A 26,001-nucleotide genomic window follows, 5' to 3' on the forward strand; every position below is an offset into this window, starting at 1 on the left:
TTTCACAGAGGAAGTGAAAGCAGGATAGAAATGACACACCAAGAGAACAAATGCTAAGTGTCAAATGTAGACACCCAGTATGGAGTTTTAATTCAGAGTAGGAGGTTAGTATGAAAAAAGAAGAGAGCAAAAAGATACATGGGGGTTAGGAGAAAGGCAGAAGACAGAAAGGGAGATAACCTATTATTGTGTTGGGCTGGATGGGTGTCAGCACACAGTGGGAGATGAGGCTGGGAAGTTAAGATGGGGCTTTATTATAAAGGCTTTCAGATGAAACTATAAGGAATTCTGATGCCATCCTCTGAATGGTAGGAAGCCACTGACAGTGGCTGAGTGGAGAAAGGATATTTAAACAACTTGCCTGTGTTCATATAGCTAGCAAGTGGTAGAGCTGGAATTCAAGCCCATATCTTCTGACGTTAGGGCCCTTGCTTTTTAAATTACTCCAATAAGAAGATATCACTAAGCTTTGTGGTCTTGAACCAAGATTCCCTATCAGATGAACTGGCATAAAAATCATTATCTCCATAGGCTTTCTGAATTCCAAACTCACATCACAAGCTTCCTACTTAACATTTCCATGCAGATGTTACCCAGGCATCTCAGAACTGTCATGTTCCAAGTGGAATCCTTAATTCCCCATCTTAGTCATTTGTTTCATCCATCTATTTGCCTGAGCAATTGGTATCTCTTTCTCCCTCTTCCCTTACATATGTAATTTATTTCCAGGCCTTTATCAGTTTCACTTCCAAGAGAATAACCGGAATATCTCATTTCTCTCCTATAGCAATGAATGTTGGTAGCCTCACAGTCTCTTCATTGATTGTTCCTTTGTTGCAATCAATGACTTCTACAGCATCCAGGGGAACAATATGATTAAAACACAAATCTGTTCACCATATTCCCTTGCTTCTCAAAGTTCATAAACTAATGCAGTCAGCCTAGCCTGCCCTCTTCCTGATCTCTTTCTCCATGTGATTGTTATTAGCTAGTTCTCCTATACTTTAAATCTACTAAGTGTTTGCCAGCAGGTTCTGGTACATAGTAGATATGCATTATTTATCAATGAATGAACACCTGACTTCTTTGCATTCTGAAACACTCTGCTGCAAAGTGACATTGCTTACACTTAAATTTTGTAGGGGAACTTGTTAAGATTGCCTTATAGCTGAGGTGAACATTGGTAACACCTGTTTAAAAAGAAAAAAATGTCTTATAAACTCAAGTTATTGTGTCCATGATCCACATTGTTAGACTTCAAGGTCTCAGTCGCCTGTTTCAACTTTCAACAACTAGGAACATTATTGGTCCTGCCTGTGGTGCTCCAATCCCTCCAATCCCTACAATGGGGGTTCTTCTGTTGTTCCTGAGAGGGCATGACAGATGGCACAATAGGAAAAGTAGAGGATACCACTATGGGGACGCAGAGGTTATGCTCTCCACGCTCTTGTGACTTCTTTGGCATATGGCCCCAGGCATGACCTCCAGGTCATGAAATCACTCTAATGTGATTATGTGGGGTATTTTTTTTCCTGGAAATTCAGGTGATGATTTAATTGCTATCAGCAAATGAAAATTTGTGTTCTATTTTTCCACTAGGGCTAAACCTCTTTAAACATAATTTGATTCTTTTTCATAATACTGTTTTTTCCTTTAAAAAAGGAGAATCATGTGAAATGCAGTTCCATTTAATCTTCCAGTGCAGGAGGAAGAATGTGACTGAATCTTGGGGAGGAGACTCCCAAGATTACCTTTTGCATAGATACCCCATTACTCAGAGAATCTGACACACCTCATTCCTGTTGGAGGGCTGACTCACTTGCTCAGACCATGCTTAGTAAGGTTCTCAGAGCTCACCTCACATCACAAGAGGACTGAACAGTCCAATCTCTGATCCAAGTTAATACCAGATCCATGCTAAGCCACTGCACTCTGTACTGGTTAGAAGAGAAACCCCAGCCCTCCAGCAATGAAATGCCCCACACACGCATGCTCTGATATACTTAAGTATGTTCCTACAGGTGAACCCTCCCAAGGGGCACAGTTCTGGCTGCAGGGCTGGGGCTCAGCCATACAGCTGCTGGCCGCCACCTCCTCAGAGTGGTCCCTACTGAGTAAGAGGCGCTCTTGGATCTGCCTGTGGATGTCCATCTGCAGCCTACACATCTGCTCCTGCAGCTCACTGATCACATTCAGAACTGACTGTGGGAAGGAAGAGAAAGAAGAGAAAAGCACTCAAGGTCAGTGAACAGAGGCAGAACTCCTGTGGAGAGCAACATGGAAGGAAGGTAAGCAGGAAGGAAGGTAAGAGGGTAAGCAGCAGGTGCCCCCAATAGTCACTGTCCATGGCAGACCATTCTCTTCTCAGGAACCAAAAGACGTGGCATTTTTCCTGAGACTTGCTGTATCTATAGCCTTTCTTCCAGTTTGAGCAAACTCCTGACACCTCCTTTGTGCTATGTTGAATGGCCATCCTTCCATGTCAACATCTGAGATGAACAGTCTTTGAGATTGCTTCACCCAAGCAGAAGAAGCAACAGCAAAGACAGGCACATAATAGGGGCACAAAGAAAGACACCTCCCTTCCACACAAGTGTCCATGCTACACATGCTAACTCCCCCATGCACACAGCCAAACGTGTCAACAGCCATGTACAAGTGACCTACACATTAGGCATGACGCATACATGATAACGTGTCCCCAATCCTATGCTCATTCAGATGTCAATAGACCTATTTTAGCACCCAGTCTATATTTCTTTGCCTTGTCCAAAAGACCATCCCAAGCAAAGTTTTGCAATGCCCCACTGAAGTGTGGACCTTCCTGGTCTACAACCATAAGACACACTCCCAACCACACCAATGAGGTCGAATTTGAAGTGATTCACTCGTAGTGGACACAGATTCCTACTTTTTCTTATAGTTTCCCATAAATCATTAGAGGGCTGACTCCAAACCCAATAAAGCAAGTTTTACAGAATCCATCTAAATTTTTATTTTCACTATTTTAAAAATCAAGAAGGGTTCACTTTTAGTTTCCCAGCAACTCACTTGATTTTCCTTAACTCCTTCAAAAGTCACTTGCAAAAAACAGCTTTGGGACTGCTGTCCTAAGTTCTTTGCACCTGTCAGAGGCATTAGAAGGATCAAGCCTATTCTTCTTTGATCTTCTTAAAAATAAAACCATACCTTTTTAAAAGACTTTCTATTGTCCTCAGCAGCACTATTCTTTGTTGGGAGTTTGCCCTTCCTGATACTGGTCATGCAGGTGCACTTTTATTTGTCTAGTAAATTTCCTTTCTATCTTTTGTATAGGTCCCTTTAAAATCTAGTTTCTCTCAAGGTATTGTTAAGTCCTTCCTTTTTATTGATACTATCTGTGAGGTGGCACAGTGAGAACTATATTATTTTTTTCAGCAGCTCAATATCATTGAATCTTCTCTTCTAGAGTTCCCCAGATTCTTTATTTCTAAACTTTCAAAGTGCATGTCTGTCTGTGCCTAGTTTTCTCCTTGCTCAATTACATGAACTTTCAAATAAAAATGACCACTCACTCTTAACACACTTTTCCTTCTTAAAGCACTTTCTCCCTTTGCTTCAAATTTGTAGCTAAAAGGGCAGCTTTCCCAGTTTTATATTCTTCCTTTTTAGGTAGATCCTAGTAAATGAAAAAAAAAAAACTTTCAAATACTTCAGTATTCAAGTGAAGACTTTTTAGGAATTATCCAAATAATTGTTGCCCCTTTCCCTCCATTACTGCCCCTTGTCTGTATCTGATCAGTTTGGGGATGTATAACAGAAATGTATCTATTTTTCTTCCTCTGCTTTGTGTGACAATGTGATACACCCAACACTGCCAAGCCATAACCCTTAGTTCTCCCTAACCACATGTTGTTATTGTTTCCTGGTATGTGTGTATCATCACATGTGACACTTAAATTTAGCTTTCTAATTCTTTATCTTCAGGGCTGGCCCATCTCCTCTCTTACCATAAATGTTTCTCTCCCACCTCACAAACTCCTTTAAAGCTGTTTTTTGCAAGTGACTTATCCATTCTTGGGTCCCACATCATGATGTTCAGGTTATGTTTATGAGATTGTAATTGCTGCTCTATGTTGTAATCTCAGTTTATGCAGTTTGTTAATCCTGCTTTGCCAATCATCAAAGTTCATTTTTAAGGTTCTTTTCTATGTGAAACTACTCAGGACCTCCCACAATCATAGCTTTTCCTTCCCTTCCTACTAGTTAAACTGGTTCACAATTATCCTTAGTTTTTTTCTTTTCCTCTTCCTTTATTCCAATTTAATATTGTCCTGGCATTTTATTGATGGTAGAAATAACCTCTATATTGGGGCTGGGATTGTGGCTCAGCGGTAGAGCACTCCCCTAGCGTGGGTGGGACATGGGTTCGATCCTCAGCACCACATAAATGATGTTGTGTCCATCTACACCTAAAAAAATAAATATATAAAAAAAGAAATAACCTCTATACTCTATAGACAGCAATTTGGAAATATATCAAAATTTCAAGTGCATGTACTCTTGACCCATCATTTCCACTTCAAGAGCCTCACACACGTTTGAGATTATTCGCTAAAAGTATTATGTGTAACCACAAAAACTTGGAAACAAATGTCTACCAAAGAGAACTGGTTAAATTCATTAAGGCATAGTCCATAGAAAATATGCAGACATAAGTATATATGAGGAAGTTTTTGTTGTTGTTCTTATTATACTTAGTATGAAAAGAACTCTAAGACTGGTACATTTTTAAAAGAAAGGTTTAGAATAGTGAGAATTTGTAATCTCTCTCTCTCTCTCTCTCTCTCTCTCTCTCTCTCTCTCTGTGTGTGTCTCCTCAGGAATTGCTTGTCCGTGCATAAAATAACTGCAAAGATACAAAACAAACTGATACCATTGGATCCTGACTGCTGGCTATCAGACAGGTATAGAAGGAGACCTTTTGCTATATATCCTCTTGATTCTTGAATTTTGAATGATTGAAGTATATTTCTTATACTAATGAAAAAAGTATATTTATAAAAGCAAGAATAATAAAAATCTTCTTCCCAGGCCTGTCCATGTCTGAGCACATAAAATGTTCCAAGCTCTTGCTCTGTGGCCAGAGTCCATCATTCTGATTGTTCCTGCTGAGAAAGTGAAATCCCTCCCTTCTAAGGTCCTAACCACATGAAGAAGGAATGATAACCTCACCACCACCTGGGTTGTAGGCCTTCCCATGTTCAGCCAGGAAAACCTAAAGATTCTTTCTAGTTCTCTTCCTGTTCACATAAATCCCTGATAAATTGGGATAACTCCATTTGTCAGCACTCCTGGATCCCTGCTCCCCTCTTAACAGGCAGCTCTGGCAGCTATGCTCAGAACTCACTGGGTCCCACAATGGGATTCAGATGCAGGCTCCCCACACATCCCTTCTCCAATACCCTTTTGATTAATATGCCTCTGAAATGTCTTTGATCTGCGGTACCATACAGAGGCTTCCTTTGCCCCGGAGTCTTTCTGTGTGTGTGTGTGTGTGTGTGTGTGTGTGTCTCCACATGAATTGCTTGTTCATGCATAAAATAACTGCAAAGATACAAAACAAACTGATAACATTGGATCCTGACTTCTGGCTATCAGACGATGTAGAAAGAGACCTTTTGCTATATCTTGAATTTTGAATGATTGGGGAATATTTCTTATATTCATGTTATATCATATTCATATTTCAAGTTATATAATCCTAAATCTGGCACTAATTTTCCATCTTCTGTAATCTTGCTTTTCAGGAGTAAATCTAATTAATTAAATCTTGGATACCCTAATATAGCCCAGAACCATTGCAAAAGGTTGGAGAGAAAAGGTAAAATAAATAGGAAACTCAATATTCACCCTTAGCTCCTGTGAGCCACTACATAGCAACCCCTAAACCGGACTGGCCATCAAAAAATCTGTGCCTCCAAGTCCTCAGGTCTTACTGAGTGGCCACCAGAAATCATTTCCACAACTCAGAGCAGATTTAAGAACCGTGGCTTAAGGGTATGATCAGAACCAGAGCAGAAAGAGCAGTCTGCAGCACTCTTGTTAACAGCAGCTTCTTTTTTTCATTGAAACATAAAATGGAATTTGAGGATAAAGCTGGAGCTATCCTGAGGAAGTTTACTTCAGTTCTGGCTACTTAAAAAAAAAAAAAAAAAAAAAAAAAGTCCTGTCTTTTCCAAACCACAAGCAATCAGCCCTTAGGCTAAATACATTCACTGGAAAAATACAGCAGCAGTATAGGAAGGAAAGCAGCATTCCCTTTATTTATACAGTTACAACCTCTGATGACCTGAGCTAGCAAAATGTCTCACTCAAAATAAACATCTCCATCATATGACCGCAGTGCAGCTTCAGCAACACTCATAATTTTAAGTCCCTGTGCTCCAGTAGCTACAGAGAGAGGCAGAGGACCTGAGCATACTAGCAAAGAGCATGCTCAGTTACAAGAATGAGGAATTTATTTCAGGTCATGTGGCTGCTCACTGAATATCACAGGTTTAAACAGTCTACAGAATTCCTCCACATGGAAACCTAATATTTGTACTAGCAATGGGGAAGGGCTGTGATCTGGTAAAACAGGGGCTAAAAACAGGGTCTGTGTTGCCTCTTGCCAAAACTGCCTGATGGAAAAACAACAACAAAAAGCTCAGATTATAAAATAATGCTTCAGAAATGAAAGAAAGAAAGATAAGAGACAGAGAGATAGATAGATAGAGAGAGAGAGAGAGAGAGAGAGAGAGAGAGAGAGAGAAGTAAAATGACTGCTTTAGCAATATATAACCCAGAAGTGGGAGCTCTCCTTTCTTTCTGATTTCCCCTACAAAGGGACTGAGTGGCTGCCACATTAACTGCATTTTTCCACAGGTGGACTGACTCTCCACTCACACATCCCACACATGTAATCCATATACTGACTGGTGTACAACCAGGCAAGTGACCAAAATTGGCCCAAAGAGATGCAACCCTAGCGCTTTTTCTGGAATCTTTAAGAAAAAGAATGTCCGCAGGGGCTGCCAGCCTGGCAGGACATCAATGCACAGCTACTGACAGCATCTTTGTTACCAGATGGGAGAGACTTTCTGAGAATAAAAGAAAACTAAGTGATACAGTAAAACTGATTTTTAAATGACTCTGTGAGATTACCCTGATCTAGTCATATCAGACTTTTTAAATCCCAGACTTTTCAAGCTGTGTGACATAACAACTCTCTCTTCTTTTTTTAAGTGTCTTTGAGTCGACTTTCTGCAACTTTAAGCCTTCTCACTAAGCTTTACTGAATTCTGCCTCCAAAGCCATAATGTATATTCACATGTAATTACATATCTTTAAATATTGGTAAAGTGACAAAATCAGAATAAAACCCAACTGCTTTTCTATGAACATTTAAGACACAGTCCATTTGATTAATAAATACTTCATACAGATTGGTTTTTTGTGTCTGAGACCTCTGAGGCATGTAAATATGTATTCAAATCTACATTTCCGTTTCTAACATGCTAACAATGCTATCAGTAAGTGATCAATAAAAACTGGCTACTACTATGTGTCCTGCACTGAGTTAAGGACTGCACATACATGATCCCACTCACTCCTCAGGACAACCAAAGAAATAGCAAGTATTGCTATCTCTATCATTTTATAGGAGAAGAAATAGGGATTTGGGAGTGAAATTACTTGGCCAATATCATAAAGCTTCTGAGTAGCTTAGCATAGGTCAAAGCTGGAGCTCTGAGTCCACAGCTTATACTCTTAATCACTAGAAGCCACTGTCTCAGCTTACTAGAGATATCCTCCTTTGGCAACTAACTACACTTCTTACTAAATATAAGGAGTGGGTTTTCAAACGCAATGTAAAGAATATGCCTACACATTGAAGTGTCCCAATTGCCAGCATTTACCCAGCAAACAGAAATATGGCACGTGTCAGTGCAAACAATGTTGATGCCTTTCAGAATGGAACAATATGCATGTTTAGAGTTTTAAGAAGCCTAGAGATGAAGGTAAACCAAGTACATACAAAATGCCAAATTCTAAACATGCATACTATGATAGGCACTTAACTTTTGTAAGTTTATTTGGTCTTCACCACAAAGTTATCCATTTTATAGATAAAGAAAATGAAGTTTAGAGAGATTAAGTAACTAACTTATTGAAGTTCATAGAGCTACTGAGCAGATATATATGAGTAAATCTGCCTAGGTTTTTCTGAAACCAAAACCTATTTTCATTTGTACCTCATAATGCTGGGTGTAAAAGATTTGAAGGTAAAGACATATGAAGGTGGCTGTCTAAGGTTAAAACAGGCTGTTCTCTCAAATAAAAATGCTACAGAGCCTAACCCTCTCTAAACCTTTATCCAAAAAGGAGTCTGGCATGCTGTAACTAATGGCAAATGGGGCCTAAAAAACAAAAGTAAGAAAATATTCTTTTAGACAAGGCGTATGCACGGGCACACCCATATGACCCATCAGGAGAAAAGAAACATGCAATCTGAGGGCTCCATCTGGATCAGTGAAATGTATGTAAACAAAATGTCTCTAGACTCTCTGGATATAGTGACAGTGGCCTGTTGGGAAGCTGTACTTCATCCCAGTACATTGTCACTACCTTGGTTCTTACAGAAGACATTTGTGTCCCTCCATGTTTGTCTGATCCTTCCCTCATTACTGCATGCCTTTCCATCCTTGTCAGCAGTTTGAGGGAGGATAAAAACTTAGAGCCAATACTGGGTGGTTTGGGTATTGCTGAAATTTGCAGTCACAGCAAAATCTGATAACTTGATATTAACAAATCATTGTGTCACTAGTTGCATAGATATTCCTGGCACCCAGTGGCTGCCACAATTGGGGTTGACCAGATGGCTGAGTCCATATTAGGATAGTCCCTCCCAGTTCCCTACTTATCCAGGTCTAAGCTTAGTACAATTATAGGACCTTCCAGAATTTGGTGTATCGTACCCACCTCTGCTTTTCTCTGCTTTTCCTCTTGCTCTCTTTGCTCCTTCTCCATGCCAACCAGCTTGAGCTTCAGCTCAGACACTTCAGTCATCAGATCAAGCTTCTGGGTCTCAAGAGATGTGCGACTTAGCAGCTCCTACAAGAAAAACAGATCTCAAATATCATAAACCAACATTGCTACAAGGACAGCTCTAGCTCCATCTATAGATGTAAGGCAGTATCTAAGTTGTATATTGCACACTACAAAACTGAGACTGCTGCATATAACTTCCAGGTCTATTAGAGATGGGCCAGGGCTGACACTGGTTCTCTCAGGGATAGCACATCCCCTGGTGTGACCCACTGTGATTTTTGAAAGACAATATGAATGACAATTATCAAAACACATGTTTCACCACAAAAAAATTCTTGTTAATTATTTCCAAACAGAAAAAAACACATGGGTACTCTCAAAGAATCAACTTCTTCCATCTCTATTTTTAAGACAAATTAGCAGTTCCTCTCTACCATATAAACAAAAATTCACATTAATAATGTCTTTTTCAAAACCAAAGTTTCTAGATCACCTGCTGGGCACAGTCAATATTGAGTCCAATCTCTAGCCATCTCAATATAAGATCTCATTACAGTGAACATAGATGGGATTTAGAATAGAAAGTGGATATTTACAAGTATTTATTTGATAATTGTATAGGAATCTTATTATATGAGATGGATCTTTTCTGAGAAGTACCAAAATTACAATTTGAACATTGTGGTACGTAAACAAGAAGGCTGTTCTTTCCTAATTGTGAGGAGAGATCAAGAAAGTTATTAATAGACCTGCCAATGCTAGAATGGTGACTGACTACAATCAGATATCTCAGATCTTTAACAACAAATTTGTCATAAATACATACACTTATAAAATACACTTACTAAAAAACAAAGGAGATAGTAAAAAATCTGCTGAGGGTTACTAGAAATTATAAAAGACTTCAAAAACCAAAAGCACTTCCCAAAGTTCAGGACAACAGATATTTCCATTGGCAAATAGCAATGTCCTGTCATGGTCAAAATCCTGGCACATGGTAGTTCCTGGCAAGGAGAATGTTCCTGGCAATCAGGACAGCAACAGATCAAAGTATTAGACAAAAAAAGACATAATATCCTTCATTGTTCTACACATTTTGTATCATCTTGGGCATCCCAACCCCAGTATAACAATGGTGATCTCAACATTCTGACCTAACAGTTCTGATTTCATAGATTTAAAACTGTCCTCAGATCATAAATCAAACCAGAGAGGACAGATAGTTTGACTTGGATTACATAATTCCCCAGGTCAAAGGCTGCCAGTACCTGGGACAAACTGCTCATGTGCTAACCTGAGGGGATGAAAATCTAGAAGTCCATCAACTCAGTGCAATGGATTCTCTGAGCTCTGAGCTGAGGAGGCCGTTTCTTCCTGGACTGGCCAAACTAGAAGCTGACTGACAGGGCAGAGGCAGCAGCTCTGCAGAGCCAGAACTGGGCTACTTGGCTACAAGGAGTCAGGCAGATAAGTGTGTCCAATGCAATGGAGAATTTGGATTTGTTGAGTGCCTTCTCTGTGTCAGATACTGCTGGGTGCTTTCACATACATCCTCTTAATAAATCCTCCTAGGAATTTGACAGTAAATATTAGTATCCCAGTTCTATAGATGAGGAAACAGAACTGTAAAGGGTAAGTAAATCTTTTGGCCAAAGACACATGCTAATCAGCAGCAGCATTAGTTTTCAAACCCAGTTCTGTTTAATTCCAGAATTCATTTCTATCTAAGATATCACACTGCTTCCCAAACAGAAAAAAAAAATTCAAGAATTTTGAGGGAAAAAAACATATATACACAGTAATAAGCAAATTTGCACTGAGCCAAGGAAATATCCTCTCAGACTGACAAGATTTCATTGAGCCACATACTATCTACCAGGGTCTGATGCTAAGGTTAGGCAGGCTATGGAGGGCCTTAAGCAATTCTTCCCTGGATGGAGGACACACAGAAATTATGAGTTCTCTTGGTCTTGAGTATTTGAATTTCTCAAGATGTAATCATCCCCATATCACCTATTCCCTTACCCCCCTCCTCCTCTTCTTCTTTCTCCCCCTGACCCTTACTTTCTACCATCTCATTGTCTATCTCTTCCCATCTTTCATCTACCTGCCTTGTTTCAAAAATGATTTAAGGCAGTTTGCAAAATAGATATATCCAGGTTAAAAAAAATCCTAAAATTAAAGCAGATAGAAATAGAAGTTGAACTCAAGAGTTACAGTTCATAGAAAACTCATGCTATAAAGTCCTGTGAACAAATAGGAATGGACTACAATGAATATGCAAGCTTACTTACTGCAATGCAACAGAGAAAAGGAAAAATTACACAAATTAAGGTCCACAAGAACAATTACTTCAGAGATCTAAAAAGAAAAGTTCTCTAGGAGACTTCATTTATATTTTTAAATACTTACCAGAAGCCAACACTTAGGGACATCATGTTAAAATACAGCCCTTGTTGACTATTCGAGTGCTGTAAGATGATATTCATGCAATTTTTCTACTGATGAGCATTTGAGATACTGCTTTGGTGGAATTCAAAAAAGCTTCAGAATGTGTCTCCCTTGAAAGTTAAAAGTCTATTCTACTTCCGCTACTGCCAAAAATCTCTCTAGCTGTTTTAACTACCAGTTGTAATTGGTCATACCAATGTTCTAGCTGATGAGAATAATATTGTAATTGGTTCCAATATCCAGTCCAATTAGCCAGTTTTTCACTTGGTCATGCTCACATTGAAAGTGGACATTCCAGTTGGACATGCTAGTGTTAATTAGAAATCTATTATGATTCACTAATAATAAAGCTTTGGCTTACTGTCTCCTAGCTTATAACTATTAGCATGTTCTTCTACCTGTGATGATCATCTTCCCCTTGTCCTTGTCAATAAATGTTCTAGTACATGAATTCAAAACACAGTCTTCAATAAGCTTACTGCAATCCAGCTCTACTTCACTATCTCCAGACTGAGCAAGGCCTCTTATCACTTATTATGTACTGGAATCTCTAAAAATGTATAACTTAGTAGGAATTAATCACTGACATTCTCAATTACTCCTTCTACTTCCAAAATAAACAGAATCCTGTATTTTCTCACAGTGTGCCATGTTCTTCCCAATCATCTTAAGTGGAGGACACTGTGTTCCCACCAACCCAATTTACTGAACACCTTCGTCCCTGTTCCAGGACTGCTTCCAAACCACTGTTTGTCTCCACTAATCATCGGCATCAACCCTCCTCTTATAAGGCAGCACCATTCAGTTATATTCTCCCCAAATATCCAGAACCAAGACATTCTCTCATTTCCCATCAACAGCTTTCATCAATATCTTTTCTACCTACTTTGGGCACTTTGTGTCTCCTCAGTAGATTCAACATTGTCGTTAATGACTTTTCTGCTCAGTAGTCACATTGACCTTCTGTTCAGCTTCACAGTGAATCTCGGCTCCCACAGGCTTTACTTCTACTTCCTTTTAGCTTCTCAGCAGCATGGCCAGAGCTTGATTCTCATCTTTACCCAGAATGTGTTTTCTCTGCTTCTAAAATCCTCAACTCTGAAATTCCCTCCACTGGCTACAATCTTCTAACCTTTCAACTGCCCTACTTGCTCATTCAATCTCTAATTTCTTCTTCTGTGACCACTAGTTACTTAGTAACTCATTGTTTTCCTGGTTTATCAACTTCCTTTAAACAGTACTTGTCTCCCTATCCACTAGATTCCGTAAGGTTAGTCATTTCAATTGTACTCTTATTTATACCAAAAAATCCTTCACCCAGCACACCCTACTCTGAAACCTGATGTATTGTGTGTTCATTAGAGCCCAATTCAGCCAAGTCTCAGTCTTTTGTTTGTTTCCATTCCCAATGGCATGACAATTACTAGCAAAAGTCATTTAATGATGGTTTTGAGACAAATTCACACTATCAAATTACAGTCTATCTTCCAATACTGCCTGAAAAATGTTGTGCTCATCTCTGATTCCTTTCAGGGATTTCTCCAAATCTTTTCTGTTCTCAAGCCATAAACCCCACAATGCACCCCTCTCCTCTTCAAATAATTTCTCCTTGTGTTTACCGAAAAGCGAAAAACCAACAGATTATTCATTGAACTTAAATTCTTCCTATTTCAACATTTTCCAGAATCATCTCATTCTTATCTCCTAAAACCCTGTCTTAGAAGTAGCAAGCACTCGGCTCCTTTCCAAGGCTAATGTGCCACAACAGCACATGGCCATCCTCTCTGTCAGGTTCTTTCACTTTTTAGAACAGTTCCCTAACCCAAAAAGTTTCCAGATTGCACAGAAAAAGTACGCATCAAAGGATACAGTGCTTCCAGAATTTGTTCCTGAATCGTCACCTCTCACTGACCTTCCTGTTTCTTGCCATTTCTCAGTCTCCAGATTCTTCAGGCATCCTCACACGACCTATGAAACTTAAAAATTATCTTTGACTTTGTCCCTGTGTTATGGACCTGCTTCTCTCTCTAGCTGGTAACTCAGAATGACTCCCATTCACATGGCCCTAGCCTCTCCTTCACCTCTGTGCTCTGTTTGAGGAGTTCCCAGCAAGCTCAGTACTAGTCTAGGGTAGGACCATCAATCATCCACTTTGACAGGCATTTAATCTCTCCTCACCATCAGCTCTCATTCCTCAGGCTATAAACATGATCAAATTTCTGACATTCTTAAGAAACTCCCCTCTTGACCCTGACTGCCCCTCAAGTTACCACCATCAACTCCCATGTCCTCTCCCTGGGCAAGTACATGCTGTGTGTTTAAGTGCTGTGTTTCTCTGCCCTTTCCTCCCCACTTCATAATCAAGCTTTAAAAATAATATATCTCTGGGGCAGGGGTTGTGGCTCAGTGGTAGAGCATTTGCCTAGCATGTGTGAGGCATTGGGTACAATTCTCAGCACACATGTAATTTAAAAATAGATCCATCAACAACTAAAAAATACATATATTTAAAAAAAATAATCTATCTCTGCTGCTTCATCTTCTCAACAAGATGTCTGCCTACCTGAAATCTGGTTTCTGCCTTCACAAGTAGGGCACAGAAATAGTTCTGGTCTGGAAACTGATGTCCAACCTTTCAGAAGTTCTGAGATGTAAACTTTTTAATTTCCAAGAAAGGCAATATATTTGTCCTTCTGGAAGAGGTTAGTGGTAGTGGTGAAGTGCAGGGATCCTGACTATACTTCTTGGTTCTTAACAGTCTCCACTTCATCAACTGGTATAAGCTACTCCTTGCCACCCCATCTTCCCTGTTCCAGATTTTCTTGACCTTTCTTTTTCCTCTTCATCTGTTTTGCTGACTGCTTTTATTCTGTTTACACTTAAAGGAAAACATTCATGAGACTCTAGTTCTCATTTCCAGGACTGGCTCAGCTCTGGATCCAGCCTCCTTGTCTGGAGCACTAACATCTTCCCCAGGCAAGGTTTGCCCCACACTCAGGAATCCTGACTTCCATGGGGTAATTCTGCTGGGACTCTCTTGGAGTCCTACAGCTACCCCGATGTGCGGGGAGGGAAGAGGAAGGGAGGCAGGGGGCTGAGGATAAGGGGCAAAGGTTTCATAAACAGCATTCTGCTTGCTCCTAATTGTTTCAAGGTTTCCTGTAGGGATGAGGAGGGAGGGGTATGATGGGCTTGTTTTACTTACTGTGAAGGATCATGAAACTGGCTAATGATACCTCAGGAAAAACAGTGGATAAAATTATCACTCACCTCTCTCACTTCACCACTACCACTAATCTCTTCCAGAAGGACAAATACATCTCCTTTCCCAGAGATGAAAGAAAGTTTACATCTTAGAATAACTCTCCATTTCCTTTTGCCCAAGCTCAGGTTCTGACTGGAGCTGATAAAAAGAATTTGCCTTTCAGGCCACATGTTGAAGCAATTACCTCCATCTTTAAGTGTGGAATATGACCCAGGGAATTACTGACCAATGACAGAGGACTACAACCAGACTGGCAATCTGAAACTAGAATGAAATAATGGGCCATGGAAAGACATGTAAGAAAAAAATATGTTCCTTTGCCCTTTGATGCAAACGACCTGAGTCTTGCCAGGAAGCCTGGATCATGAGTAACACTGTGCAGAGAAGAAGTGCTTACAGTAAAGTTTGAGTCCAGATTCAGTCCCCACTAACTAGACCATCTCGCTGAACCTCAGTCTTATCTATAAAAAGAGGTTAATGTATCACTCCTTGCTGTGGTCTAAGACGCTCAACATCAAACAAGATAAACATGAAAAAACTAGTTATTTGTGGCTCATGAATCTCCCAGAGGGAATTCTAGAAAATATTTGGGAAATGCCCGCTTTCTTCACACATGACTCAGTGTCTCACCTCCTTGAATGGATTTGTGCTTCTTCCAGATCATATACATGGACCTGTTTAATATTCTCTGAGACAGAAATACCTTTTTACTAGCCAGGCACTGATCAAGTGTCCTAGGCCCCCAAACCCCCTGCTCAACATCTTAACTTATACAGGCCATTTGTATGATAGTGAATTTTTAAAACACAAGAATAATTTTACAATTTTAGGTGGTAGTAGAGTTGGATGACGTAGAGTCCATATTATATCCTGTAAGAAAAGTCCATATTATAACATGTAAGTAAAACATGTCCATCAACCTTCCCAAACCAACTGCCAGTAGTTAGTTATAGAAGCTCATGTCCACTGACTCCTAATCCCCTACACTGTCACTCTGCATGCTTCACCTAAAAGGCATCCAAAGCAATAAAGCTGACCAAACCCAGAAACTCTGGGTCAGGTGGGAGACCTGAAACAAAGGCTGTTGTCACCCAGGGTTTCCCATAGCAGTAGGGTAGTATCTTCACAAAGAAATGGAGGTTTTCCTTTTGGCACTGTATATCACTTCTGTTCTTGATGTTAATTATATCTGTAAATAGCCAGTCTCTGGGAAAAATTTCTCTGTGGCTGACGCCCTATGTAAAACCTCTGATCCACTAGGTGCCATGAGCTTCTTCCCTGAGATCATGCTCCTCTGGAGAAGGGTCAGTGATCAAGGCAAAGAAGCTCAATGTGCAGAAATGAACCAGATCTCAGAAAATCCACAGAGGCCACTTTAGAAAAAGCCATGTGGCCTGAAATATACCAACAGACCCAGAGGAGCTTTTCCTGATATAGAGATTTTGTCACCAGCACAGTCTGAGCAAATCATGAGGAAGTCACTGACTCAGGCTATATTCCTGGGGTGCAATTCTGGGCCCTGGGTTCAGATGGCTTCATTATGTAGCTGGGTAAATGTGCAGATGTGCTCAAGAACCAGAGACAGTCCCCATTAACTCTTGATGGGAGCACCTTCAGAGCTCTATATCCAGGCCCAGACAGTTCCAGATCAATGAAGCTGACTCAGGTTGTCCCTCGTTTAAAGATCTATGTATACACTTCCTGAGAAATGTCTTGTCTTAATGGGGAAAGTTTCCTGGAAAAGCCAGACATGCTCAATGAGTCTGAGACCATATTTGAAGAAGCTACTTCTTCAGGCAGTTCCCAGGGGTACTCAGAGCGTCTCCCTTCCCACCCTGCACCCAGCAGAGGGTCGCAGATAAGAAATATTATTGTGTGCTCAAATGTGTCCCCAGTCTATGTTCTGCTCATATGGACCTGCTCCTGTGCTGACTCTCTGTTTCTGGTTTGCCTGTCTAATCCCAAGATGGGGGTCTTCATGTTCTCTCCTTCTGGAGGTTCAATGAGTTCACATACAGATGAAAACAGCTGGGAGCTGAGAGATGAACAATAAGCAAGGACTGAGTTGGGCTAGGCTGAGAGGTGCCTGGCTCATGAGTTGGGTGGGAGATAACTCTTCCTCTTGGCCTCCTGAAGGAGGTTGACATTGGGTATGAGAGCAAGCTGTGGGATGGGCTTGCTGGAGCCTGAGGACAGAATCTGGGCTATGTTTATTTGGGGTTCCTTAAGTCCCCCAGTGATATTTCAGTCAGAAATGGGAACAAAGTCTAGAGTAGACTTCAGATTAGAGGCTTGCAGGCTAGTCTTGACCTATAGATGTATACTCTGATTCGCATGACATTTTAAATTAGTTGGCAATATAGAAAAATAAATACTTTTAAATCTTTAATTCAAGACTTTTTGTGAAAAATAGGACTATCTAGCATTATGCAGCTCATACAGGCAGTCAACTGGAATTGAATAATAATTGCCACCATTAGGATGCATTCAATGTGCAGAGTATCAGAAGCAGCATCCCTAGGGATGCACTGTGTCTGCAGGCAGTCAGAAGGACCCACTGGAGACAGGAAAAGGGTCTCGTTCAGATAAGCCAGGCTTGGATCAGGGCAGGAATGGTCTAAGGCTAGCAGAAGGAGGCAATTGTTTGCCTCCATTCTCTGCCTCTAGGCCATGAGTCATTCCTGCTCCTAATACCAGAAGCCAAGAGCCCTGCAGCTTAGGATATCTCTGCCAATTTGAACAGGTCTCTGCCTGCCCCCAGTTCAGAGAACATGTAAATACTATAAGCTGTAGATGGCATTACATCAGTGCTGTGATACAAGAATCAAGTGTCTATACAGATAGCATCAAGCAGATTTCAGGAAAGCAATAGCATGTGCAAAAACTTGAGATGCTCAAGTGTGTCCCATGTCTTAAACAAACAATGTGTCAAGAAATTTTACATTTGAAAGATTGAGAGAACACAATGAAACCTTATGGGCACAAAAATAACTTGGTCAAGCTCAGGAAGATCTTAAAACCCAAAAGTGGCAAATAAAGAGCTACCATATTTCCAAATATACCAGGTCACAACATCCACCTCTATGTATGGTACATGCAAATTATCTCAACTCATTACACACAAGAAAGAAGATCTAGAATAAACAGATACAAAGGGTAATTGATCTTAAGACTTTTTAAAAAGTCTAAAATGCCATCCAGGGGGTAATGCCAGACACTCTCCATGTGGTGCTGGGCACCTACATCAGACTCCTTGACACAGAGACTCTGAGGATGGAGCAGAAACACAGCCAAAGAGAGATGTAGAACAGTCCAGAAGAGAAGCCAGGGCAGCCAGGCAGATAACTCAGGCACTACAATGCATTCATTCTCTGACTTCTGATTATGTGATTACTCACCAGACACCACGTTCCTGAAATATCAACCTTCTGACATTTTTCTCACGTGTTCCCTTCTGCACTCAAATTTTTGTGGTTTCTTTTTGGATTATTCACAACACTCCATCATCTTCCTCCCTTATCCTTTCCATCTCAAAACCACACTTGTGCAGACTTGAAAATATAATCTAGTGCGATGTTTTATGCACTCTTCATGAAAATGCTCCCTTGACATTTTAGATTTTTCCCATCACACTATTTTCCTTCCTGAGTCTTCAAAAGAAACATTCATGACAACAACAACAAAAGAATTGACTCCTATTGCTACTCAGATTTTCAGGGAATATTGTAAACAAGAGAAATGACATATGAATCTAAAAAGAAAGCCAAATAGAGCCAACAACAGGGTAACTTATTAATCAGTTATGAAAAGATAAACTAACAACAATCTCTGAGTTGTTAACACAGTTTTTATGAAGACATATGCATAAAAATACTGACTCCCCCCCCCCCCTTTTTTTCTTTAAGTTCTTCAAATGAAACTCTGGAATTAAGGCGTTTTATTTTAAGACCAAAGGTAAAATGCAAAGCCTATATTTATTACTATACTGTCAAGAAACATTTTAATTTTAGGCTGATCACAACAATAAAAAAATGTTGGAGCTTGAGGGAAAGTTTATAAGCAGTTACCTAATTGAATCCACTCATTTTAAAGGAATGATTTTTGTTCTTTGAAGAAATGGTTAGCACCTTTTATATGCCAAGTACCATTTGGGAGTTACAAAGCATATACACATAAACTTCACGAATGGTTTAATTTAAAAAAAAACTGAAAATTCAAGAATAATTTAAGTTAATGTTAATAGTTTAATTTAAAAATCTCAGGCTGGGGATGTGGCTCAAGCGGTAGCGAGCTTGCCTGGCATGCGTGCGGCCCGGGTTCGATCCTCAGCACTACATACAAAAAACAAAGATGGTGTGTCCTCCAAGAACTAAAAAATAAATATTAAGATTCTCTCTCTCTCTCTTTCTCTTTAAAAAAAAAAAACAAAAAATAAAAAATAAAAATCTAATTAGCATCTAAAGTTGAGCACCTAAAGTTATAATAACTTCAGCTCATTTTACAATAAAGTAAACCTATTCAGGAAAAGAATGGTTACATCAAATATGATAGTTTCACTAAAAAAAATCATATTGTAAATGACAGTAACAATGACTATACAGCAAAAGTTTTAAAATGGAAAAAAGTCACCATATTCTATTAATCACACAAAACCTGAGAGCAGAATTGTATCCCTGTATGATCATGGCTTTGTAAATTATGTGAACGCATAATGAACACATCCAAAAGAAAAGAAGGAAAGGACATTATTTGAACATTAGGGAAGCAGCTAAATTTTTTTTTCATTTTGATGCCTATTAAATTATATTAAGATGCTCTTCATGTAATGATTTGTATCGAAGAAAACCACAGAGTGAGAGGGAGTAAAATGAGAGTGGCAAAAGAGCAGAAAATAAGCTGACAAATTGACATTCTAAAACCCAGGTGCCACTAGCAGTCAAACTGTGGTTCCTGTGATAAGAGCAGGGTGACACAGCCAGTGGAGCTCTCAGCACCAGGCCTAGAGAAAGTGTGGCCTAGGAATCCGTCTAACCAGCTCAGCAGGTTATTCCTCTCAGGCTGGCCCTTCTCCACCCTCACTCTCGGGCTGGTTTCACCTACTGTCTAAACACTGCACACTGAGCAGCCAGTTCTACCTCCAGGCGGGCTGGGAAAGTAAGCAGAGCACAGAAGGGGGCTTTAACACAGGAGCTGATTCAAGCCCAGTGCCCTTCCACCCCACCTGACCTTACCTGTTGAAGCATTTCTTCAGCAGCATTGAGTTTCACCTGGTGTCCTTCCAGACACACTTCTAAGTCCCGAATCTTCTCTCCTTGGGCTTCCACTTGGTCTGTGAGAACGCTCACCTGTTCCAGGAAATAAAGCACCAAACAGTAGAGTGGCAGGGACTGTATGAGAGCAAAGTTTCCCCACTGAGTATGAGCAGTGAAAGTGCAACACTGACTCATGTGTGAGGAGGAACAGCTTTTCTCTTAGGTGAGTAGAAGGTGGGGGAAGTGTCCTGGATGAAGGCAACACTAGTTCTTACCTTACCAGGTAGTCTTGGTCAATGCCCATACGATGTTGGTCACATTCCTGCTCTTGACAGACTCCAGAGAAAAGCACCCAACAGCCAGGAGAGCTGCCTCTAGGTTGGACTCCTGTTCCTGATTCCTCTAACAGAGCAGTGCGACCTCAAGGCATATCTCAGCTGGCTTGCCAGAGCTTCTGCCACCTCATGTGGAAGAGCAATCCAAACCTCTATGGAAACCAACCAATGACCTAACCTCTCTCATAAGGGTGTGAGGACTACTCACCTATCAGGCAAGTGTTTTGAAGTAATTAAGGAATGTGGGACACAAAGGGCATGTATTAGCACTGACAAAACTTGGCTCCAGAGAGGTTTTTGTGCTTCACAGGCCAAAACATGACTTTAAGTCATTCATATACAGAAGCCACACTGCACATATGTGGTAGAAAAGAGTCATTTTTCTGAGGAACCCTGAGATTCTCTATGGAAAACATTAATAAAAACCCACTTATAATAAGTTATTTAAATTATGCCCTAAATACATACTGTGAGGGTTTTCATAGTCTTCTCTTTCTTTTCCTTCCTTCCTTTCTTTCTTTCTTTCATTAGGAGATACCCCAAATCAGGAAGATGAATAAGAGAATAGGTGGCCTCCCAAAAGCAAAGAAATCAATAGTTGGTAATACTTTTTGGGTGGAGTCATTGTTGTTCACAAATAGATTATTCTAAATTATTTCTCAGTCTATAATGGAATGATAGATGGAGCATGAAAGAGATAATGTGAGTTAATTTATGAGTGTTTAAATAAACTGTACGACTTAGAAAGTTTCCATTTAAAAAGAAATGAATCTAAACTAACAGGCTTTAACCCTTCCATGTTTATGTTCCCAAATAATGAATGAATTATTGGAACATATTCCTGACATTGATGCATGGTTTGCTAATATTTCAATTTTAATTAAAAAATTGGGCTCCTTCTGTCAACTAGACCCATATTAAACAATAAACCTTTTTTGTGTTTTTGTTGCTTGTTTTTTATCCTTGTTCAATACTGTTGGTACCCATTTCAACTACTAATTCCACTTTCAAAAGAGTAGGATTCTGGGGGATTGGTTCTGCTTTCTGGGACTCAAGAGTTCTCCTTTAGAAAGGATGTTTTATGGTTAATCCCATTATGAGGATTAACACCTATATGTCTACACTATGCCTTGGGGCCATGTGCTAGTGATACCCTGAGGAATAATATATAGTCTTCAGAATTCTATAGCTCATGGTTCAGCTGCACATAAGACTAAAGGTATCTTGAGACTTCTACACGTATTATGAATGGTGAGGTGTAGAAAATAAACACAAAACACATAAAGATCCTACAATGTAACCTTCATTCAATAAAGACAAATATATTTTGAACCCTTTCTACATACTGGGCATAATATTAGGTAAAGAGGGATACAAAAGGGGGTGAGGGGATGAAAATCTTTGCCTTAAAGGAATTATAATTTAGACAAAGATTTTGCTTTTCATTAATCCTAGAAGCAAACTATTTTGTTATGTATGTTTGTCTTGTGTTCTATGAATAGAAAAATAAATAGGAACACATCCTGTACCAAGGACTCAAATTAATTCAGTCTGGCTAAACTGCTGTGGGAGTTAAGCAAGAGGCTATACCCCACTGAGGATCTGTCTAACCAACTCCAGAGGCCCCCAAGGAACAGGAACAGGAGCGAGCATGTAAAAGCTGCTTTGAGAGTCTGTCTACAAGCTTGCCTAGAAACCACTGGGGTCAACTTCTGCTTCCTGGTAAGTAGCTTCCCAACTGTGTTAAGATTATCTAAACAGGGATTATTCAAGAATTTGAAATTTTAAAAAAAATGAATGTAACAGCATTTTGACACAGGACTTCTTTATTAAATTATAATCCTCTCTAAATAGAAACGTGTTATTTCAATCACAAAGGGTCCCAGTTCAAAAGTTTGCAATTTCATACTATTTACTACAGAATTCTAAATTGAATACTTCTTTATTAATCATGTCATTAGGAGGGAGTTTCAAAGTAGACATTCTTCAAAACATCTGTGCAGTAAAATCTGGCCATGCTACTCTCAGGTGGCTCCCTACTTCTTCAAAGTAGGGACTGTAGACATGATGGCCCTTGCTGTTCTTTCTGCACACTAAGCATGCTCCTGCCTCAGTGTGTGGGCTGGACTGACTACTGCCTCTGCTGGAATGTTCTTCTCCAAGTATCAGCACAGCTCCCCTCTTAGCTTCCTCCTGACACGGAGACCTTCCCTAACTTCCTTATCTGGCTTCACTTTCCTCCTGAATACTTATCACCACCAGAAATATTTTATTTATTGGTTTGTTTATTACTGTCCTCTCCCTACCCCATCCTACTCCCTGCCTCTCTCTCTTTCTCTACAAGAATTGGGACTTGATCTATTTTGTTCACTGTTGTATACCCAGCACCTAAAACCAGTATCTGACAGATGAGTTGTAGATACTCAATTATTTTATAATGAATGAGTGATTTTAAAATCATTGAAGTAAAAAGAACAAAAGTAGGGTGCAAATCTCCTCCTCTATTCCACCGTCAGTCTTATTCATCACCCTTCAAGCTTTTTAAGGAGCTATGATTAGGATATTAATCTTTATATTCTCCAATTGTCAATTAACATCTGATGCATACCAGACCTCAAACCTTGCTAAATTGATTTATGTATTTGAGGCTAACACAGCAGAGTTCCTGCTTCAGTAATAGCCTTCCTGTGAGAATATCTAACTTCCAATAGTACCAACACAGGTTTTCAGAAGTGAAAAAGCTTATTTGGCTCACTTTCTCTATGGGAAGTTTAGGAGTTCCTCTGTTTGAAGCAAGAAAGCCATCAAAGGCTTAGCCCATGTTACCAGCTCCAGGGGATTTGGCATCAATGTGATCAGTCTAGATTTAGCTTCACACACTTTGGATTTGATTCCGTTAGCATTTACTCTGAGGCCTGCATCACTCAGAGACATTTTATTAGTGATTTGAAGATGATCTCATCTCCCTTACAAGACTGTGATCCTGAGGACAGGACCCATTTTGTTCATTCTTCGCACCAGGTCATCAGCCTGGCCACAAGGCTTCAAGTGTGTAGAGGCAGGTGCTTAGTGGTGTATAATATAAATGAATGAATCACAGTCCTCCAAAGTCAAGTAAGCTAAATTGTGCTCTCAGTTACTTTCTGCTTTTAGAAAAAGCCTGTTTGAAAAACATACACTCTGGGAGCAGGAATACTCCAACAGAGAAAGCCCCTATCGCTTGGGGAAGATACAGAGCTACAGGTAACAGGTAAACTGGTTTCCATCCAAAAGCACCCACCTGTAATATGAGGGACTCCTTATCTCCTTCTAGACGTGCCAAGCGTTCCTGGTAGGTTTCATTACTAGCAGCACCATGGTGATTTGCCTGGGACTAAAGAGAGGGGAAAGAATACAATTACAAAGCTAGAAAAACACTACCTGCTTTCAAATGGAGTGTGTAGTGTATGCAATTTGTGAAGACAGTTTCATTGATTATATGTGCAAAACCATCTACCAAAACAGGAAGCCAAAGATTACAAAACTACTACAAGGAAGATCAGACCACATGCCACTGAAAGGTGTGTTCCTTGGAAGTGGTGCAACCACCCTGATGACCTCACCCTTGGCCTGGAGGCCTCCACAAAGCTCCAGGCCAGCAGTGCTTGGCTTGACTGGGCGTGCTGGGTCTGGTTCAGCTAAAGGCACAGCCTGCCAGAGTCAAAGCAACAATGAGGGTCTATTCTTTTTTAGGTTGGTACTGGGGATTGAACCCTGGAGTACTTTACCACTGAGCTGCATCCCCAGCCCCTTTTATTTTTTGAGACAGGGTTTCACTAAGTTGCTTAAGGCCTTGCTAATTTGCTGAAGTTGGCCTTGGACTTGTGATCCTCCTGCCTCAGCCTCCAGAGTGGCTGGGATTACAGGAATTGCCACTGCATCCATTGAGGGTCTGCTCTTTGAGACCAAGGGAGTTGGTACCATTCATTAAGGAACTGTGTGGGAACAACTCCTACACAGATCTTGGCAATTTTCACAGCAAGATTCTTCAGAGACCATGCACACCTTGCAGCATGGAGGCCCATCCTGAACATCATTCTACATACATATCCCTTCCCACCGAAATTCTAACCCTGATTAAGACTTTGGCAGCCAGGTTGGCATACCATATTTCTGTAGCATAGAAAGAGAGAGAAGCAAGCTACATAGAAACATCTTGAGTAGAAACTAAATAAGAGATAGAGGATCTTAAAGAGCTAAGCAGAGGGAAAATACAGGAAATACAAATAGCCAAAAATTACAGAAAACAGAGGAAAGGGAGAGAATGTAAAATGGCAGAGTAGAGACAGAATCTTATAAAATGTTCTGAGCATAGAGATATAGGAGCTGTCACTTTCTAGGGTGTGTCTGACCTGGTTATAGGTAGGGAGGAGAGAAGGAGCTGCTAATGGCATTGAACTGGCCCCAATACCACCAGTGGACACTTCCTCCATATCAAATGACAGGCTGAAGCCAGGGGCCTACAATAGGCCATTTAGTGGGTTGGTAGTCTGAAAAAGTAGATGTCATTGCTAAATGTGGAAGTTATTATCCTCATAATCTGGGCTGGTCCATGACATCAATGCTCCAATATTCATGAAGCAGGTATTTTCTACCCCAGAGGAAAGACAATATTATGCAAATAGGCAAGACAGAGAGGCCCAGGGTTGGCCCACCTTGTCCTGGCATATTTCTCTGCATTTCAACATTGCAAGTGGGCTTTCCAACCTCTCTCTCGGTGAGAAAGAACCCCTCCTTCCTCCTGTCATCTTACCCCTCCCCAAGATACTACCTAGCTGAGATAAGGTGGCAGAGTAATTCTCAGTTCTAGAGCAGAAATAGGGACCAACCATTCCACATTCAAGCCTTGGTATCTCACTAATGAGAGAAGCATTGGATGTTTGTTGAAGCAACTGTGGGAGGCTGAGCCCAGGAGCGCTTCCCAGGGCACCTGTGCCAGGCACTGTCTAGATGGCACATGGCGCACGGCGCCTGCTGCCACACCACTGCCTTTTATTCCTGCCTTGCTGAAGCTTGAGTTTTGTCCATTGTTATAGAAGTTCTTTCATGCCCCAGACAAAGCGCCTTAACAATCACAAATGACTTCTTTTTTGCCAAGGGCAGTTTATTGTTTTGACATTAATTAATATTTCAGGAACTCTAACATGGCCAAATTTTCTGCCTAGCATCCAAGGATACAGCATAACTTATATTATCTCAGAACCTGACAAGGAAAAATAGGAAATTCTTAATAGCAGGGGAAATCCTCTGTTAAAGAATTCACAATGATGGACTGGGATTGTGGCTCAGTGGTATAGCACTTGCCTAGCATGTGTGAGACCTTTATTTCGATCCTTACACCACATAAAAATAATAAAATAATAAAGGTATTGTGTCCATCTAAAACTAAAAAAAAAATCACTATGATGATTTTTAGTGGGCAGAAGTTCAGCCATTTGTAATAACTGACCTCCAACTGACACTTTGCACATCAGACCCCAGGGCCAAAGTCAGCATGTTCATGGATCACCCAGCACTGTGGTATAACTTGTCCAGTAGGAAATGGGGAGAAAGCAAAAGGGTAGATCCTTCTACACGACTCCAGCAA

The 26,001-nt window shown here is 40.3% G+C and overlaps 1 protein-coding gene across 8 annotated transcripts in view; it reads right to left on the bottom strand.

The window, feature by feature from the left end:
• Ppfibp2 (PPFIA binding protein 2) overlaps nucleotides 1–26,001 on the bottom strand; it is a 160,372-nt gene that overhangs the window by 48,565 nt on the left and 85,806 nt on the right. For all 8 annotated transcript variants that reach the window (XM_071616407.1, XM_071616408.1, XM_071616405.1 and 5 more), the window contains 3 exons: nucleotides 23,656–23,748; nucleotides 20,020–20,133; nucleotides 9,004–9,135 (listed from right to left, as the gene is read on the bottom strand). In XM_071616407.1, the coding sequence (XP_071472508.1) occupies nucleotides 9,004–9,135; nucleotides 20,020–20,133; nucleotides 23,656–23,748 (339 nt within the window). The remainder of the gene's footprint in view (nucleotides 1–9,003; nucleotides 9,136–20,019; nucleotides 20,134–23,655; nucleotides 23,749–26,001) is intronic.

The sequence above is a fragment of the Marmota flaviventris genome, chromosome 9, assembly GCF_047511675.1.
Source record: "Marmota flaviventris isolate mMarFla1 chromosome 9, mMarFla1.hap1, whole genome shotgun sequence".
In the NCBI taxonomy this organism is placed as follows: Eukaryota; Metazoa; Chordata; class Mammalia; order Rodentia; family Sciuridae; genus Marmota; species Marmota flaviventris.